This window comes from Diabrotica virgifera, chromosome 5 (assembly GCF_917563875.1).
Source record: "Diabrotica virgifera virgifera chromosome 5, PGI_DIABVI_V3a".
Taxonomy (NCBI): Eukaryota; Metazoa; Arthropoda; class Insecta; order Coleoptera; family Chrysomelidae; genus Diabrotica; species Diabrotica virgifera.
In genome coordinates this window covers 234,523,887-234,544,910 of record NC_065447.1, presented here as the reverse complement: position 1 = coordinate 234,544,910, position 21,024 = coordinate 234,523,887, and the positions used below count along the sequence as shown (strand labels likewise).

The 21,024-nt window shown below is 32.5% G+C and overlaps 1 protein-coding gene and 1 long non-coding RNA gene across 2 annotated transcripts in view; one reads left to right on the top strand and one right to left on the bottom strand.

The window, feature by feature from the left end:
- LOC114337072 (cleavage and polyadenylation specificity factor 73) overlaps positions 1-9,945 on the top strand; it is a 45,543-nt gene extending 35,598 nt beyond the window's left edge. The window contains exons 11-15 of the mRNA XM_050650878.1: positions 504-765; positions 3,738-3,925; positions 3,999-4,127; positions 8,721-8,843; positions 9,502-9,945. Coding sequence (XP_050506835.1) covers positions 504-765; positions 3,738-3,925; positions 3,999-4,127; positions 8,721-8,843; positions 9,502-9,600 — 801 coding nt within the window. The 3' untranslated portion in view covers positions 9,601-9,945. The remainder of the gene's footprint in view (positions 1-503; positions 766-3,737; positions 3,926-3,998; positions 4,128-8,720; positions 8,844-9,501) is intronic.
- Positions 9,946-13,150: 3,205 nt separating this feature from the next.
- On the bottom strand, positions 13,151-20,773 carry LOC126884736 (uncharacterized). The gene is made up of 3 exons (XR_007698137.1): positions 20,452-20,773; positions 17,280-17,410; positions 13,151-14,934 (listed from the first exon to the last, which is right to left on the bottom strand). It is a non-coding gene; the product is annotated as an uncharacterized LOC126884736 (long non-coding RNA).
- Positions 20,774-21,024: the final 251 nt, after the last annotated feature.

Genomic DNA, 21,024 nt, shown 5'->3' with positions numbered 1-21,024 from the left:
TCGAGTGCAATTTGTTGCGATTATTTCATGAATAAAACTGTTCAAAACCAAAATTTTATTGTAATTTATTTATGTAACTACCATTAAACACACAGTTTTTATAAATATTTGACGATTGAAAGTCATCACTTTTATAATTTTTAAAACATTAATTGTCATTAATGTCACTGAATGTATTTTTTCGTAGCAACGAAGGGCATCTGACGTAATATACTTAACGACGGGAGATTATCAAAAATTATCGATTTAATTAAGATTTCTGTAGCTTTCTATTGGTCAGAATCTCCTATGAATGAAATAATCAGTAAATAACTATCACCGTCGTATAATTGAAATCCGTCGAGAAGTGTCAGTTTATTGGTCGGATAACTTTATTTAGTTTAAAAACGATCTATAGGTTTTTACTCCCCTTCCCGCCCAGAATCTCCCAGTGATTTCAACTAGCTACTTTCAAAATTGATCCAAAGAGACAAGATTGATTGTTAAACGTAAATTTGTTTAAGGTTTTAGTACACGGAGAACAAAACGAGATGAATCGATTAAAGGCAGCTCTACAACGAGAATACGAAGACGACCCAAATACTACAATCAATTTGTACAATCCGAGGAACACACACTCAGTGGAACTGTACTTTAGGGGTGAGAAAACCGCCAAAGTGATGGGTCAACTGGCAGTGGATGAACCCCAGCCTGGTAAAACGCTAAACGGTATTTTGGTTAAGAGAAATTTCAATTATCATATACTATCTGCTGAGGATTTACCACGTAAGTCACTATATAAAATTTAAGTGGGGTAGGTATGGTTCGAAATCAACATTGTGAGCACATTTTTGTGATTTTTTTTTCTGAAACTATGGTAGAATTATTTTGTTTTTAAATCAAATAAACACATTCAGTACAATTTAAAGAATATTAAAAAAATTCAAAGCAAAATATTGAAATATCCATTTTGGAGAAAATTTAAAAAAAAATAGATTTTGCAGTGGACATCCGAATTCGTCATTGGATCATGTGAAACAAAAATTTAAAAAGATTTTATTAACTTATGAGTTTCTCGAGGTAGTGCTATTGAGTTTTTTAGTTTTAACGGTTTTTGAGTTTTTGATATCGCTCAGAAGTCAAAATAACGAAAGTTTTTGTAAAAAAGGGTGAAAATCAACATATTTATTATTATTAATCAATAATTTTTTTGACATCCTTTTTATTGGGATCTATTTTATACGAAATAATAATAAACAATATATTTGAATGTTAAGAACATGACCCAGTGGTATATACCCAGTGGTGAATACCTAAGTGTACAATAATAATTGAATTAATTTGAATACATAGTACAATAGTAATTGGAATGATTAATTAGTTTCTAGTGTTGAGGTCAAGAGTGTTTGGTCTTTTTAGTGTTCTGTTCTGTAGGGGTTCAGGAGATTGGTGACCAATATGTTTGGGTGAACCTGTAGTCTATCGTAGTACTTGTGTAGCAATTAGAAATGGGGTGGAAGAAGAGTTCTAGTAGGATGAATACTATTTCTTAAATAGAAAGGGGGTCTGGAGAAAAATTAGGGGATATTTCTAAAAGCTACTTGCTGCGGCAGCTCATGGTTGTGCGGTGGCAGGTCATAGGTTCGTTTAAGGAACTAGGGAGTATCAGCTACTATTACCAAATGAAATAAGAGTACTTACACAGATATCCTAGGGTGTTTACATAGAAATGATCCTGGATATATTTTGTTTGAGGGCGCCTTACCAGGAGTTTCTTTTATACAATCCAATATTTTCTTAATATGTATACTCTAAAATACTTTTAAATGTGTGGTTAAAATTTTGCTAATAGGTAGTTATAAATAAACAGGACAAATAAAATTACATATTTATTAAAAACTTTTCCTGTCAAACAAAACAAACATTAGAGTTTATAGGTTACATTGGCGATATTTACCTGTGACTAAAATATATCTACTTTCTATAAAATAGATATGGTGCACCAAAAAATAAGCAAATTTATTGTTTATTGACTTGATATCTGACACATTTAAAATATAGCATTTATATTATTAAAAAGAAAAAATGTTTATTTTTACTGAAACTTGAAAATAACAACTGTCAGTTACGTCACTTGTCAAATATCATTCCAAAAATATTTATGTCTCAATTAATTTTTATATGGTTAAATCACAATTTTGATTTAACAATCATTTTTATAATGATGGAAGCAAATATCTTTCTGATCCAATCAAAAGTTTACTTGTTATATTTTTATTTTTAAATTCAAAAAAAAATTATTTATATTTATCAAAAAAAATTACTTTAATCTTTGAATCTAAATTTTTAATTAAAATAGTCACTATACCTTAAACTTTGAAAATATTCATCTGTCACAACATTACTTCACCATCGGAAAGTTTTGACAGATCACTCATACGTCACCATACGTCACTCGACGGATGACTGGAAAATTCCACTGGTATGGTGGATATGTAGGTATTATACCATAACAAACAGGAAAATGCTAATTTACCTCTAGTTTTCTAATCCAGGAAACTTAGGTTTAATCCATTACCATGTAACCATAACCAATATTATTATAACCAGCTATAAAGGTTTCATAACAGCTCACCGGCTTCACAAAGGACTAAATACGCCATACCATAAGTTTACAAAAGCGTATAAACCAAAAATTCACTAACCAACAGAACTGCTACACTATTAAATGATCAAACCATTAATTATCTTCACCAAAAGAACTTTAATATATCCCAAATTTAACTTGGAAATTCTTTTGTGGAACAAAAATATGCCGGTTAGAATCTAACTTTTTGACATGTTTATCGGTCAAAAACTATTTTGAGACTCCGCGTTCTTTGCAATACAATCTAAATCTTCCCATCGATGTCGAACTAAACTTCGGGTTTTCGTTCGTCGCAGCCAATCACGACTCACGATTTTTTCTTGACATTTGAATAGGCCAATGATTGCTTTCTGGTCCTGTCATAATTCTAGTATATTCTATGACAAATACGCAGTTTTAGCTACAAGAAGAAGGCTTGGAAAATTACCTGGATTTTCAAAACACGCATTTCTTCTAAGAATATAACAGCTTATTTAATATTGTGAAACAGTTCAGGGGCGGTTTAGAAATTTTTATTCGACTTGAATTTCTATAAAGAACTGACAAAAATATTTGGATTTACTTAGAAAAGGATTGTAAAAACTATATAAATTAATATATTTATATTTCCGCTGGTTTTATAAATGTTATACTTGGAGCACAGAGAAATAATTTCTTCTTTGACTGTTTGGACTTAAAGATCCCTATGTGTATTATTGTTGGGCTTGGCACAGTTGCCTTAGAACTTTTGATTGAAAGTGAGTAGGTAGTTTTGATCTTGAGTAGGTTTGTTTCACTGGCAGTTCCCCAGATTTGGATGCCAGACGCCCGGATGGGTTTCAGTACACATTTGTAGATCTGCAGTTTATTGTCTAGCTAGACTTAGGTATGACAGTTTTGAGAAAAACTCGTTTAAAGACTTGACAGCTTTTATTTCCATTTTCTGTTTTGTCTGCCAAGTCGTAAAGTTATGCACTCCGGATATTCAACATGCTGTATTTCCGTTAATTTAGCTCCGATAAATCTGATATTCTTGAAGTTATATACTTTCATTTAAAATTTCAAACCGTAGGTACCCTTTCTTAAATTGCCATAGTTGCCTTTAAACAATTTCTTTATGCTTTTTTTTTAGAATATACTGATTTAAGTATGAGTCAGATAATGCAGAGACAAAGCTTACACTTCGCCTGCAACGTTGCGATGCTTAGACACATGCTGACACAAGTTGCTGGCTTATTGGAGCCAATAGACGGAGACAAGAAACTGAAAGCCTTCAATGCGATAGACATTACGATAGAACAAAAAGTTGTTACGTTAGAGGTATGTAAATTTGTAGTTTTTACAAGCATTTATTAATCATGCATTAGTTAATCGTAAAACTATTTTGTTTCAGTGGATGGCTAACCCCGTCAATGACATGTATGCCGATTCTCTAGTTGCTGCAATTCTACAAGCTGATCTGTTGGATGTTCCTTTAAAATCTATGAACACATCAATTAAAGTTGACAGAATGCATTTTAAGGTATGTAAATCTATATAAGTAGGGAAATCCCCTATATCAAACTGCGATCTGTTCGTCATCTGGTCGAGGAATTTTAGCTGGGAGACCCTAGACTTCTTCACTTCAACGCCAATATGTCTTCAGTGGATAGCTATATATCTAATTGCAATATATAATATATGAAATTACACAGACTATATTTTTAAAATGTTTTATATGACCATGTAAGTAATACATATATCCAGTTGAGATAATTTACACCATTTTATATGAATAAAAATATATACTGATGTGATGAGTTTCTACTCATCGTACATAAGAGTAGATACTACCACTTGGAGTATGTACTCCAAAATTTTGATTATAAACTACATTCTCATTTTTATTCATACGAGCCCATTGTGTCTCACAGATAAAGATAAAGAAAAATTAAGAAAATTCGAAAGGAAAGAAGAAAGTAAGAATTATGGGCACGACAAGGATGAAAGAAGAAATGTGAAGAAGAATGAACCATGCAATTAGAGACAATGAAGAGAGAAGACAAAGTTAAATTCATTAAAGCGCTGAGATGGTTAGGACACATAGAGAGAAGGAAAAATGACCTACTGATTAAAGGTAACCAGATCGAAACCCGAAACTGGAAGACCAAGGGGAACACCTAGAAGGTGATGTGGGAGGATGAGGTCATAAGAGATATCAATATCCTGAAATTGGATACACAAGAGAAATCCGGAGTGATTCACCGCAATATATGTAGTGTAGGAAACAGAGGTTGTACCTCGCAAAATGGACACAAGTCCGGTTTTATTTTTTTTTTCTGGTATATCAAGGGGTGATTATTATGAAACTAACATTTTCTTAAAAAATTTCGCCCCAGAACCCCCATTTTCATCCCTTTAAAAAGGGTAATTTGTGGTTTTTTGCGAAACGTAGCCCTTCCTGTACGTTTTGCAAAAAAAATTACTTAATAGTATAATGAAGAGGACTATATTTCCTACTATTTATTTCCCGACCGCATATGTCTATCACCCACCGTTTAGCGGGGGTGGCGCACCAAAGTTGACAAATTTTTAAAAAAGATGTTTAAAAAAAAATATCTTTCCCTAACTGTAATAAAAATGAAGAAGAAACCCTGCGGCAATTAATCACAAATAAGTGACTGATTTTTTGGTATAGGTTTCATTTAAGGAAAATCGCAATTTTTTTAATTACAGGGTGTTACATTTAAAAAAAAAACCCTTTTTATACCATCCGAACCGCCTATGCTAGAGTAAAAAAACTTTCAGCGACTATCCAGTGTTATTTACAAATTTGTATAATGCGCCCTCATATTTTCCCTGGAACCACCCCAAAAAAAGGAGAATTAATAAAGAAAATAATCAAAAATTGATTTTGGGCCACCACTGTGGCTTTAGGGTGCGAAGAAAATAAAATATGCATAGGTCATAATGTGTAGCAGACAGTGTGTTCTTTTATTTGCTATAAGCACGTTATCCATAAACTGAATAGGTGACGAAAAAAAAAAACAAAAACTGGAGCCCACCAAAGCATTTGTGAGGTTTACGGCGCCACTGTGCCGTAACGGTTGCTTATACGAAAAAAATGCTTAGGACCTTATTTGTAGAGAAAATAGTGGTCTTTAATTCTGTAGAAGTTTTGTTTTAAAAAAGTGCATAGGTAATGAGAAAATCGTCAAAACATACTCTCCAAGGGATAGGAGTAGTTTCTGCAGTTTATTTTCAAGGATGGGGGTAGTTTCCGCAGGGATGTTGCAATAATCATATGTATTTATGAAAAACCCTATTGATGGAGCATATATCCATATGGGTTAAAAAGCAAAAAAAAATTTCAACCCCCCTTTATTTTTTTTGTTGGCTACATTAAGGCTATGGGTACATAATTCGCAAATATTTTACGTGTATCCCTACTTTTTCTGTCTTTACACGGCAAATTACGTGTAGTAAAATTCACACTGGTGTGGATCATAGAGTTATATATTAGCATAGAGAGAGTGTCATTCAGAACGAAGTGACGACACCATCTTTTTTATTTGGATTAGTGCTGTTTCACTCTTACGCATAGTAAAGCTGCTACAGTTGTCCTCCTCTTCCGTGCCTATATTCACACTGAATGTCATCATAGATTTTCCATACAATGTGTTAGAAAGAGATGCAGCAAACCAGTCCATGAGATCTTGTCGTCAGGAAGCGCGGAAGGTAGGCTCCCTCTATGTTAATATATACCTCTATGGTGTGGATATGTAAACCATAGAGTTATATATTAGCATAGAGAGAGTGTCATTCAGAGCGAAGTGACGACACCATCTTTTTTATTTGGATTGGTGCTGTTTCACTCTTATGCATAGTAAAGCTGCTACAGTTGTCCTCCTCTTCCGTGCCTATATTCACACTGAATGTCATCATAGATTTTCGATACAATGTGTTAGAAAGAGATGCAGCAAACCAGTCCATGAGATCTTGTCGTCAGGAAGCGCGGAAGGTAGGCTCCCTCTATGTTAATATATACCTCTATGATGTAAACATTACTAGAATGTCATTCTACTTGAAAATGTCATAATTAATTTAAAGAGATGGCTTTTGAATGTTCTTGGATAACTGTTATTTTTATAATTGCAAATTATTAATTCAGTTAATAAATGTGATAATTTTTTCACCAACTATGTTTTCAGTGATTGTAATAATTTATTTGTACAACAAAAACTAATAATCAATCGAGAAAAGAGGAAAAGTGTTAAAGTGATTTTTTCATAATATGTTGTTATTTTGGAACGCTTACAATTTTGAACACCTCTAACAACAAAATACTTGGATCACAGGATATATCTGATGTATTCTCTGCTTGGATCTTCCACAAATAATACACAATAAATAACTTTTTATTAAGTTCACGTCTTAAATCAATTATTTATCAAATACACTATATATCAATAATATTTAATCAATTTCTCAAAATATTCCCGATGCAATGTCAAATATTTAAAATTGTCACTGATTGTCAGTGTCTGACTGACAATATATGCTGACAATATTATGTTCGGTTGAGTGCGTTGTACGACAAAGACAGATTTGGAAAATATTACCACGGCATTGTGTTCATTTTTTTCAAATCCTGAAAAAACCAATAAATATTTTTGAAAAATCTAAACGCAGAATGAAAGACTAAATTATTACCGAGGGCCGAAAGTCCCTTAGAATAAATAAAAAGTTTATTTTGAATGAGATATTTGAAATTAAAAATCACACTAAATTTTCTCTTAGTTTTTTCACCCCTGTAACTTATTAAAATAAACATTGTAGAAGTTCTCAGGGACTTTCGGCCCTCGCTAATAACGTAATCTTTCATTCTGCGTTTAAATTTTTCAAAAATACTTATTAGTTTTCTCAGGATTTGAAAAAAATGAATCCCCATTTGAATAGCATTGCAGCCGAAAATACGTACCGATCCTCTTAAGTTGCATTAAGAAATCGATTTTGATGTCCATGCATGGGTAATAAGAACATGCACAAAATGATATATGAAGCATTTTAATAAAGGGCATCGTGTGTGAAGGATTCCAAGAAAATCACTAAAGAGGAATTACTAATGAATAATCACAGAAAATTACGGAATTCTCCTTTTTTGGGGTGGTTTCGAAAAAAATGGGGGTGCATTATAGAAATTTGTAAATAACACTAGTACATGGATAATCGCTGAAAGTTTTTTTATTCTAGCATAGGCGGTTCAGATGGTAGGGGTTTCTTAAAATGTAACACCCTGTAATTAAAAAACGGACAATTGCCCTTAAATGAAACCTGTACCAAAAAATCAGCCACTTCTATGTGATTAATCTCCCCATGGTTTCTTTTTAATTTTCATTACAGTTACGGAAAAATATTTTTTTAAAACATCTTTTTTAAAAACTTGTCAACTTTGGGGCGCCACCTCCGCTAAACGATGGGTGATAATACATGTGCTGTCGGGAAATAAATAGTAGGAAATATAGTCTTCTTCATTTTACTATTAAGTAAATTTTTTCCAAAACGTACAGGAAGGGCTACGTTTCGCAAAAACCACATATTACCCCCTTTAATGGGATGAAAAGGGGGGTTCCGGGACGAAATTTTTTAAGAAAGGGTTAGTCTCATAATAAGCACCCCTTGATATACCAGAAAAAATAATTAAACCGGACTTGTGTCAATTTTGCTAGGTTCAACCTCTGTTTCCTACACTAATAAGCAAATCAGAAAGTTAAGAATGGCAGATTGCAATATATCGTCGGTGATGTGACAATACCTCCTATCTGTTTTTTCATGGGTTTTGTAAGAGATTAAAAACTTTTTTAGGTTCGTTTTCATATATTTTTTGACTTGTCTTGTCGCAAAATCAACTATCTATTTAATACAAAACAAGTCAAAACTTGCATATGGAAACAGGAGGTGAGCCTAGAAAAGGGTTTCCCTCTCTCCTACAAAACTCGTGAAAAAGCAGATAGGAAGTAGTCACCTCACCGGCGATATTTTAAATTTTACATATTTACCTTAAAAAATATATGGTATGCTTAATTGAAAAATGAACGCACTGTATATTACTATAACTTTGTTTTTTTCTTTTTAGGAATGTCTAATTGAGATGTTACAGGATATGTTTGGCGAAGACTCAGTACCGAAAATATTTAAAGGAGAAAAGTTATATGTAACTGTTAACGATAAACGTGCAGATATCAACTTAACTAATTTGGTACGGATTTATTATTCTATTTCATGTTATTATTCACACAAGTCTTCTTGGTATTTTGACTCCAATTTGTTGTGGTTTATTATTATAACTATAACTAAAGGTTTTTAGTTTTACCATCGTTAGCATAGGGTTTTGAGTTACGTATACATATCTCTTTTTTTTTTAATTGTGTCCACGTTTTAAAGATATTTAATTTAGAAATGTGACAAATCCATAAAAAATTAATATAACAATCTTTTATGTTTAACGAATCAGATTTTATAAAATAGAAAGGCTATCCGTCCTATTCGGGGCTTCATTGTAATTTCTATGAGGAGGTGTTATTATTGCCACCTCAGTGCAGTGCAGATTACTGACCTCACCCGTATACCCCCTCCTTTATTCGGGCTTGGGCCGCCAGTGATAGTTGATGAGCTACTCAATGATATTTTTTAGTCCGACCTACAAGGAAGCATGATACATAATTTTTACAAAATTTTTATTGCACCACCCATATGATCCTCTATAAGAACGATGTCATCTGCGAATCTCAAAGCTTTCAAATTATATAAAAATAATAATCATGCTCATTAAATCACAGAAGCTTTTGATATTGGAGCTATACCAAGTTATTTCAAAATAAATTTAAAGTACCTAATTTATTTTGTTTTCTTTGTAGGAAGTGAAATGCCCAAATGATGAAACATTCCAGCAAATTGTACAAACAGCAGTTACTAAACTGTATCAGTGTCTAGCACCACCTCAAGTTGAAACGTAATCTATAATCAGTTTTGAAGTAATTAGACAGTTATCTTAATAGGTATGTTTGTTTATCATGGGGACAGTAGACTAGGAAGTTGATCATGCCCTATAAAACATGTGTATTCACATTTCTTTTCTATGCATCATCATGACGTCAGAATAGTATTCCCGGGATAAGCGATTATATCTATATAGCATCTATAACTTGAAGGGTGATGAATCGTCAATGAATGAAAGAAGAAATGAATAAGTATTTAAATTGATAAACATTTATACCGCATAAAAAAAAATATAAAATGTTCTGTAACTTTGTGTGTAATGTTTTTATTTTTTATTTTTAAATACATCGGAAATATTGTTAGTGTTTTAATTTATTCAAATGTCTATATGTTCTCGCCGGCGCCGGCGCTGGGATTCGATCCCAGGCCTTCTGCGTGGAAGTCAACCATCCTACCGCCTGAGCTATCCGGCCCATATTAAATTACGTCAGTCTAATTTACTTACCGTTGCACGTCAAAGTGCGTTCGCGGGTACAGTTGACAAATTGTCGCCGACAATTTCTAACCTCACTTAATATAAATAATACCGTTAATAGATAAATATACAAGGTATATTTACTTTTAATTAATATTAATAACTAATTATTAAATTATACTAGGTAAATATACCTTGTATATTTATCTATTAACGATATTATTTATATCATTTTAAAGTGCGCATGCATTTTGCTGCTAATTTGTCGCCGACAGGCACCCGCGAACGCACTTATTATCTACGTTAGAGATCTAAGTTGACATTGTTGCCCAATTACAAAAAAATCTTGAGCTCATTTTTAATCAAATACATCACACAATTTTTGCGGAAGTGGATTATACAGCAAAACAAATTAATATTCAATGTAAATAAATAAAAACTTTAGAAATAGAAAACAAGAATTAAGTTATACAGTAGAACCCCGATTATCCGGGTACGGATTATCGGTGCTATGATTTTCTATTGCTCAAGTTGGGTTTTTGAGGTTTTATCAAAATAGCGTCATCGTAGATCACTTGACGGAAACTCTATATGACGAAAGAGAGACTCGATGAAAGATTTATTTTCTTCTGTTATTTTTTATGGTAGGGGTAGGTACATATGATGTGTATACGTACATATGTATTATACATAAGAAATAAATGTTTGGATTATCCGTGCCACCCTTCGGTCCCGAGGAGCACGGATAATCGAGGTTTTACTGTAATCTTACGTTAAAGTACATAATAAAAACAGTAAATATAATGAAACAAATCTGTGGCTTGGTTCTAAAAGGGCCAATGTCAAATTTTTGTTTTTTTTTGTACCATTTTGAATTTAATATTGACCAAACAAAATGCAAAAAATTGAAATTGGCCATTTTAACACCAAGTCACATAATGTGGCTTAATGCTAAAAGGCCAGTGTCAATTTTTTGCCTTTTGTTTGGTCAATATTAAATTCAAAAGAAAGCTGTACAAAAAAACAAAAATTTGACATTGGCCCTTTTAGAACCAAGCCACAGAAATACTTATAGCATTGTTTATTTCCACATAGTTAGACAAAGCCAATGTCAGAGTTATTTGACTTTTATTTTGCCGTGAGGTGCCGGCCTCTAGAAATGAATTTCGAAAGCTATAGCCAGAAATTTAATTGTATGCAGATTTCTACTCGAAGCAGATTTCTACGCGGAGCAGATTTCTACTATGTACATAAATATCTGAGCATCTCTAATACAGATATGTACAAGGATGCCAGATTGTGAAGAAAATATAAGACTTAAATAATACGCTTATTGTTATTACTATTGAATTCGTTTTGTGACAGATTGATAACTTGACATTTTCGAGCAAATGTTTTAAATTGTTTTTTTATAATTTGAGATTTGCTAAATCTAAATTGGCCAGTAATTTATTTAAATGATTTAAATGCTGCCGTAAAATTTTCTTTGAAAAATACTTATTTGTGCACCGGACAATTAATTTGTTTATTGATTTGTTAAAAAAGGATTTAATATTTCATTAAAATATACTCGACTATTTTTGAATTAAATTAATTGACGCAAAAATAAGAACGTATGTAATTTATTTAACTCAAAATACATTTTAGTGCTGTATAATAATTTTTTTTGATACACTGCATTTTTACAGTCTACTCTAAACACAAAGTAATAAGTAAATAGTCTGAAAGTAAATTAAGGTGAGTTAGGTACCATCCAGTGACGGTTCTCTAAGTATTATTCTTTATTGTGGTAGGTCGTCTGGCCATATTCTCTTTAGTCTTCTTTCAGCAAGTGGTTGGGTGAATAAATTATTTATCAAGTCGTTGGTGTGGTCAGTGGTGCGAATTTATATTTTATTGAACGATTTTTTATTAAGTCCTTGATTAGTGGGATGTCCAGATCATTGTGGAGTGTCTGGTTGGATACATACCATGAAGCTTTACTTATCATACGGAGAATTTTGGATTGGAATGTTTGGAGTATTTGAAGGTTTACTGCAGCTCCATAGTTCTATTCCGTAAGACCAAACTGGTATAAGTATAGCTTTGTACAGAAGCAGTTTATTTTCAAGATATAACTGAGACTTCTTGTTAAATAGCCAGTTCATATTTTTTAAAGATTTAATTGTTTACATAATTTTAATGTGCGTTTTCCATATGAGTTTTTCATCCAGATGCAATCCCAAGTATTTGACAACTGGCTTGATGGGAATCGGAGTATTATTTATAGAAACTTGAGGACATGTATATTTTCTGGTTGTAAAAGTAATTTGTACTGAATTGCTGGCATTAACATTTATTTTCCATCGCTTGAGCCAGTTTTCTAATTGGTCTAGATGATTTTGAACTTTTTGTGATGCTACATTAGGGTCGACATCCACTGCTAAGATTCCCGTATCATCGGCAAAAGTAGCTAATAAGGTATCATTTCTGGTTGGAATGTCGGCTGTAAATATCAGATAGAGAAATGGGCCGAGAACGCTACCCTGTGGTACGCCAGATTGGATGATGTGGTAATTTGAGAAGTTGTCTTCAATTTTGACTTGGAAATATCGAAGTCAAATATGAAAGTAGCGAAGATGTAGTATGCTGTTGTACTGTTACTAACACCACTGCTTTTCTCCCGTAACTATAATAATAATAATACTCTCCCGTTTTATACCGCTGACGCGGCTTTGGGAATGTAGCAGGGTATTAATCTGCTATCTCTAGGGCCTAAGGGTATACAAGGAAGGTAACAGGGCCAGTGCTACGATTCAACCGATTAGTATTACCCCTGGTTTTATCCAAGGTACTCATTTCATTTAGCCTGACTACCGCCTGAGCTATCCGGCCGCTATTTAACTACAAAAATGTTTATTCTCTCTCTCTCTCTCTCTCTCTCTCTCTCTCTCTCTCTCTCTCTCTCTCTCTCTCTCTCTCTCTCTCTCTCTCTCTCTCTCTGAGATAAAATAATTAACAAAACTGAAATAAATAATACTATTTATTTTATATAAGTACACAAACCATTGTTTACATAAGTGAAAATGGTTTTTTTCAATCAATTCGTCCGATCTAATATGTTTATTAGAAATATTCTTTATTGTCCCTGAAAGTTAAACAATTTTATAGTCAAAATAAATACAGTTTATTAAAACTAGATATATAGTCAATATTACAAAATAAAAGATAATGAAAGTAAAACATTAAAAAATATAATGTAAAACTTATATAAATTGCAAATTGAACATACAACAAACAAAATACAAACTTACGAACTAATAAGTTAAGGCTGCTACGTATGACACCCAAATATAATATCATAGATTTGGGTCGAACACCCAAATAATGATAAAAATACTTTAGTTACTTGTGCATAGAAGATACTGTAATTTCTTATTTATTCATTAAGATATACTGCTTCTACGTCTTTTATATAGATAATCTTTTGTAATTTTACGGAACTTGTGAAAATATGTTGCAGATTTAAGTTGTAAAGGGAGATGATTGCACAGTTTTTTTGCGGAATATAATATGGACTGGTTTACTAACTCAGTGGACGGGATCGGCAAATAGACATCGAATGTTGAATTTCTGGTGATCCGTGATCTTTTAAGTAACTTCTGCAATGATCTTCTGAAACAGGTCTTATTGAATAGAACGCTGAGACGAGTTTCTCATTTAACAAATCCAAATGAAGGGACCATTTGAGGTTTCTGTCTAAAAGATAGCAAGAAATTTTTCAAAATCGACGGTACTGTTCGGGCTGTTATTAAGAAGCAAGGATTGAAGAGCCTTTATAGGATAATGCTACTGTCTTCTGCACGTTAAAAGGTAGTAAATTAGAGTCAGCCTAGGTTTTTCTCGTAAGTAGGTCAGAAGTTATACCTAGTTGCATGAAGAGTTGCAATATTTTAGTTGCTCCAAGGGATACTGGTATCATCGGCACAAAAAAAAATTTTTCATCGATTTTTAAATTAGTAAATTTAAATTAAAATTAGATTTTTCACCACCCTTATGAAAAGGAATAATGAGGAATATTAATATTAATGAAATAATTTTAAATTACAACGTGATAGATATTGCAAAAAAATAGTATTCTCTTCTCAAAGCCTTCAATAATATCAAGTTTTCTATTGTACTCTAATGGCCATCTCATCGAATATTAAAATTGATTTTTTCTCTGTAGGAGACATGCTTACTGCTTTATTTTTTATAATATAAAATATGTTTTTATTGAAACCGGTGTTACAGGTAAAGTTTGCAATCCATGTTTTTAGTGTTGGACCCGCTGGTAATGCAACTCCTTTTCGACGCAGAAATTTATACGTGCTAGGTCCTTTATAAAAAATTTCAATAGCAGTTTTTTTCTATTGGTGACCACTTTCGTTTTTCTTATGCAACTGCATTTTCAGCAACGCAGCGGAAAACTGATTTTGTGGCTTTGGTGCAGTTTGTACAGATTTTGTCCAATCTTAACCGGACTCCTTTTTAGTACTGTTATACGAGTTTCCAGAAGATTAATCCGTTTTCGAGATGCAGATAATTTCCTTTCAAGTGTATGATAATTATAAATTTTTTTTCTTGACCAATGGTGATAGCGACAAAATCGTTAAGTTCAGAATTATCACTGCTAGAAACTATATCGTCACTGGTTGATGGTTGTTTTGTTCTCGAATACGTATGTAAAACACATGGTGTCGGTAACAAAGCTTCCTCTTCTTCCTCACTGTATTTTTTTGGTACAGCAGTAGCGGATAAATATTTCGTGTTTAAAAAAATTTCATCAAAATGCTTACTGTATATAATTTTTTTTAAATCCGCTCGCTAAACTCGAGAATTCCCAATGCGGCATTCCCTACAACAATATTAATATTTAGCACCACTGAAAAAAATCAACTTTCTGTACAGTAAAGAAAAAAAAAAACAATTTAAGTTCTGTATTCAAAATATATTCAATTATATTCACAATATTAAACTATCATATGTATACTTTAAAAGCATAAAAAGTACCCTCAATAATATTCGAACGAAAGTAATCAACCAGGGCATATTACCAGTTATCACATATGGCTCACAAACATGGATTTTTGACTTTCACAAAAGAAAACATTGACAGAATATCCAAAACACAAAGACCAATGGAAAGACAGATGCTGGGTATCGGTCTTAAAGACAGGAAAAGACATTCGTGGATAAGAGAAAAACAAAGGAGAACGATGTATCAAGACAGGTTGCACAACTTAAATGGAATTTCGCCGGCCACGTTCTGCTGCAAAAAGATGGAAGATGGAATAAGCGAAGTCTACACTGGCGACCATGGAAACAGAAAAGAAAAAGAGGAAGACCGCGGATGAGATGGACGGACGAACTTCGAAGTTTTACAAAATTAGATAGAATTAGATTAAATGAAGTAAAAGACAGACGTACTCTCAATCATTTGTTGTAACTTCCGACAGGAAGATATTTTGTCGGAAATTACAATAAATGATTGAGAGTGCGGCTGTCTTTTACTTTATTCAAAATGAAGTCTCACATGCAACCCATTCAACATTAGAATTATATTAATATAACAAAATTAAAAATAAACTTATAATGATTTAATAGAGATAAACGTGCAATTAAAATTTCAGATTGAGGTTACTTTACTTATAATTTATTGTTTACAGTTGAGTCTGGGAATCTTTAGCCGTACGTCATCATTTAAAGCGTACGAAATAAGTCGATGATAAGTCGGAAATTGAAATTTACTAAACGCAAAGTATATTTCAATTTCCGACTTATCATCGCCTTATTTCGTATGCTTTAAATGATGACGCACGGGTAAAGATTCGCGTACTCAACTGTATATATGATCCGTAAGTTTCATGGGTTCAAAGTGATTATTTTTGAAAACGCTGTAGCATGCTATAGTTAAAATATTTTGAACGAGTCACTAATCACGAGTATGTGCAAATTTTGGACAGGCATATCTTAACCAATGTTTGTCTTACAGGAAAATAAAAACATTCAAAACATGGAAAAATGCAAGACATACATTTTTTTACTCTTTGAGATTTTTGGTATCACGAATAATTTTTAAGTTATTTAAAAAAAGGATTTTTTTTTCAAATTAAAAAAAAAATAAAAATTTTACTTTAAACATTTTTTTTTTCAAAAATGAGCACTTTGAACGGATGAAACTTACAGATCATACAGTGAGGACGTTTGGGTTAGAATAAACTTATTTTCTCGAGAATGGGAGAACAGAACAGCAGGATGTCTCAACAACACAATCTGGAGGAACAGATACCTCACTCTCATTTGGTATTTGCATAAAGCAGACAAGAATATTTGATCGATATCAACAGCTCAATTTCTATGAAATGGGCTTTCAAAATTATATGAGATTATTTGGATTCGTCCGCATTATAAAGCTGGCCGTAAATATCAGATCATAAATAAGGAATCTACATAAAATTGGTTTGGACAATTTTGAAACTGGCTGTTAGTACAGGTGGCTGTTAACACAGGAGTTATTGTACCAACAAAAACATAAAATTCAAATTAATGCATCTCGAATATGACGCGTGCATTGGGGCAATAATGAAAAAATAATGGAAAAAAAATAAAAACAAAACTCCGGGTCTATGAAACAATAATCAGGCCCATAGTAAGTTATGGCTGTGAAACATGGGTGGTGACACAGAAATCTGCCAATGCATTAGATATGTTTGAAAGAAAAATATTGCGTAGGATACTGGGCCCAATAAGTGACAATAACAACTGGCGAATTAGGTATAACATAGAAATACACGAGCAATATAGCGAACAAACTCTAGCACAATACACTAAACTGCAGATATTACGGTGGGCAGGGCACGTGGTCCGCATGCATGAGAATAGAATCCCCAGAAAATTGCTGAATGCAAGAATACAGGGAAGAAGACCTGTTGGAAGACCTAAAAAGAGATGGGAAGACGAAGTCGATGAGGATGCCAGGAACTTTTTGGGAACGCGTTCATGGAAAAGAACAGCGGTAAATCGAAATGATTGGAGAAGCTTATTGAAGGAGACCAAGGCTCGATTTGGGCTGTAGTGCCATTGGATGGATGGATGGAATATGACGCGTGCATTGGGGCAATAATGAAAAAATAATGGAAAAAAAAAAGTTAATTGCGTAACGGTGTAAAATACAAAAATATAAAGTTAATATTTATTTACCAGAGTGTACTATCCATTTTTTACAAGTCAAAGGATTTTTTATTGGAAATCTGAAGAGTCTTAATCCAGGACTTTTATAAGGTGATAAACCATACTTAAAATACGCACATATATTTCCAGTTTCCAGACATCTGTAAAAAACCATTTATTTATTACTGAAGTAACATTATTTAAATTCAAAATCACCTTCATTAAAATTTTAATATACCAAATGGCATATTCAAGGGATTCATGATGTTAATAATTAAGGGCATATATTTTCGAAAAATTTAAAATAAGAATGAAATATTAAGTTATTACAGACGGCCCGTTACGTTATTACAGACGGCGTATATTATTACAGTCGAAAAATTTAAAAGCAGAATGAAAGATTACGTTATTACAGAAAGTCCCTTTATTATCAATCAGCCAATCATGCCAACTACTGGACATAGGCCTCCCTTAGTTCTTTCCAGTGTTCTCTACACTGGGCCGCTTGTAACCAGTTTCTCTTTTTATGTCGTCGGTCCATCTAGTCGGTGGTCGTGATCGGCTTCTTTTATAGTTTCTGGGCCTCCATTCCATGATTCTTCGTATCCATTGTACATTTTGTGTTCTAGCTAGGTGTCCTGACCAGTTCCATTTAAGCGTTGTAGCTATTTCGATGACGTCTTTGATCTTTGCCTGATTTGTTGGTTTGTTTTGTGGTCTCGAAGGCTCACGTTTAGCATTGCACGTTCCATGGCTCGTTGTGTAACTCTGAGTTTATTTGCGGATTTTTGCGTCGGTGTTAAAGTCTCTTCTCCATACGTTTGTACAGGCAAAACGCATTGGTTATAAACCTAGAGTACGTTAGAATAAACAGAAATAGTACATTTTCTCACGGTTTTTGCTGTAAATTTTAAAGAACCGCTTGGATTGACATGAAATTTGGCGTACGCATAACTAACATGTCAAAGAAAAAAAATGATTTTGTGCCGATGTGTGCTTTTGCCTGAAAACTGACTAATTTTAAGAAACTTTTGTTTTATTGAGTTTTTTCACTAAGTCAATGTTATGTTCGAGTTATTTGTGAGTGAATATGTTCATTTTTTAACAAAATAACCATGTTTTTAGACAGTTTTTCGCAAATAACTCAAAAATTAATGTCCAGTTGCACCAACAAATAATACCGGGTGTCCACTTATATTTTTCCCCATTTTAACTGCATATAACTTCTTAACGGCTCAAGATAGAAATATGCGGTTTTCGCTGAAATGTTTTATTTTAGTAAAAGTTTTGTCTGAATGGATTGAATTTTTTATATCGCTTTCAAATACGAAAAGAAAAAAAGAAAAATTTTCACCGTCGAGAAGGGGCGAAACACACCCCGAGGCAAAAGCACACATCGGTACAATATCACTTTTATTCTTTGACTTGTTAGCTATGTGTATGGCAAATTTCATGTCAATCCAAGCGGTTCTTTAAAATTTAGAGATTTTGAAATATTGTACCGTTGTATGGGAGCAAAGCATGCTAAATGTGCAGTCCCTCGAGCGTTATGGCGACATATTGGGTTTTGAAGAGTAGGTCCAGTTTTGAAGAGTAGATTTAAAACCAAAAAAAGTTAAATAAAGTTTTCTTTATTTACCCGTTAAATAAAACCGTTAAATAAAAGTTACTTATTTTTATGTAAGGAATCCAAATCTGCAATAAAAATGGGGGCTCCTATTTAAGATTTTAAAGTAACCTCCACCCCACCTCCGTGGTGGGTCGTGTTTGGTACCATTCGATAGATTTTTTTAAAATATTGAATAAGTGTATTTTACAGTTTTTCGATCTGACGTTCATTTCGAGAAATATCGCGGAATTCGTATTTAAAATATTAAATTTACCCCCCCTCCCCTCTCCGTGAGAAGTCGTGTTTGGTATCGTTCGAGATTTTTCAAAAATATTGAAAACATATTTTTCAGTTTTTCGATCTGTCATTCATTTCGAGAAATATTCGCTTTTTTCTTGTGAAACTTTGGGACTCTCCCATTTCCTTACGCCCTGCTCAAATCGTCAGATTTTTAAAATATACACTCTTTCGCATGTACTTAACTTACCTTATCTTAATCTGACAATTTCTAGTTTTTTTAAGGATAAATTTGTTTTCGGACCCCCCTTAACGAACGCCCCTGTGTTAAGAGCCAATACATGGTAGAGGTATATCTTCAGGGTACCAAGTTTTTCCCCATATGATAATCTGACGCACTCGAGTAACTGCAAAAATCCCCGCTGGGGCTCCCCTACCATAACTAACTTACTAAAGGTTTTGAATGAGATATTTGTAATTAAAAATCACACTAAATTTTCTCTTTTTTTCACCCCTGTAACTTATTAAAATAAAAATTATAGAAGTTTTTAGGGACTATTGACCATCGGTAATAAGGCAATCTTTCATTCTGCGTTTAAATTTTTCAAAACTACTTAATAGTTTTCTCAGGATTCGAAAAAAATTAATGCTTTGAAAACACATTATCACGAAATTTTGCGCCTATGGCTTTAAAATACGGTAATATATAAAAATAATTTATATCATTGTTTAAAAAAGAAACTTTGTGTAAAGTTTCAAAATTATAATTTTTTAAGAAAGAAAACAAAATGAGTTGCTTTTAAGGAGAACGGAGCAAAATGCAAAATTTTTATTCATGTCAAAATTTTCAATGTGTTTTAAATGAATTCTTTTTTTTTTCGAATCCTAAAAAACTAAAGTATTTTTGTTTATATTTGTTTTTTATACTAAAGTATAAAAGTTTCAAAAGTATTTTTGAAAAATTTAAATGCAGAATGAAAGACTACTTTATTACCGAGGGCCGAAGTCCCTTAGAATAAATAAAAAGTTTCTTTTAAATGAAATATTTTCAATTAAAAATCACACTAAATTTTCTTTTTTATTTTCACCGATGTATCTTATTAAAATAAACATTATAGAAGTTTTCAGGGATATTCGGCCCTCGGTAATAATGTAATTTTTAATTCTAACTCGTTTAAAGTTTTCAAAAACATTTATTAGTTTTCTCAGGAATCTTAAAAAATGAATATATTTAAATCACATTGAAAATTTTGACGCATGTCAAAATTTTACTCGGTTCCCTTTATACGTGCAATCTATCATGTGTAAATTTTTTATTTAAATTTTAAAAACGTAGGATTTAAATATTTTACTTACCTCGAATATTTTATAGATTTCCTATACGGTAAAAATATTAATATTCTTCACGGAAACACTAAACTGTAGGTGTAAATACACTTATTGCCACTATATCACTGTCTATGAGATATTGCAACACTGGTAGATTGAATTTAGGGGAACAAAATGGACGCTGACTTTAGCTATCGCGGCACCATCTATTATAGCGTAGCTAAAAAAATATTAGTAGATTTCTATTCAATTGAGATAGAAAGAGTGGTGACATCTAGTGACTGTCTCAAATAAAATCCAACAAATTTCGACATTAGTTTGAGTTACTATGGTCTAGTTATACAATGCTTATAGTAAAGAATATAAACAAATATGAAGTGTCATCACCGCAACTGTCAAATAAATGTTACCAATTTATGCCAAAATATCACCTTCGTTCGATTATAGTTACAGTGTATTCCGAACAAATGTGCTTCATAAAAACGCTTTATAATCCATTTATACAAATTAAATGAAACATATTATTGTGTATTTCTTTAAGTTAACATTAATAGAAATCTTTAAATATTATTTCTACGCGTATATAATAAAATATGCCTA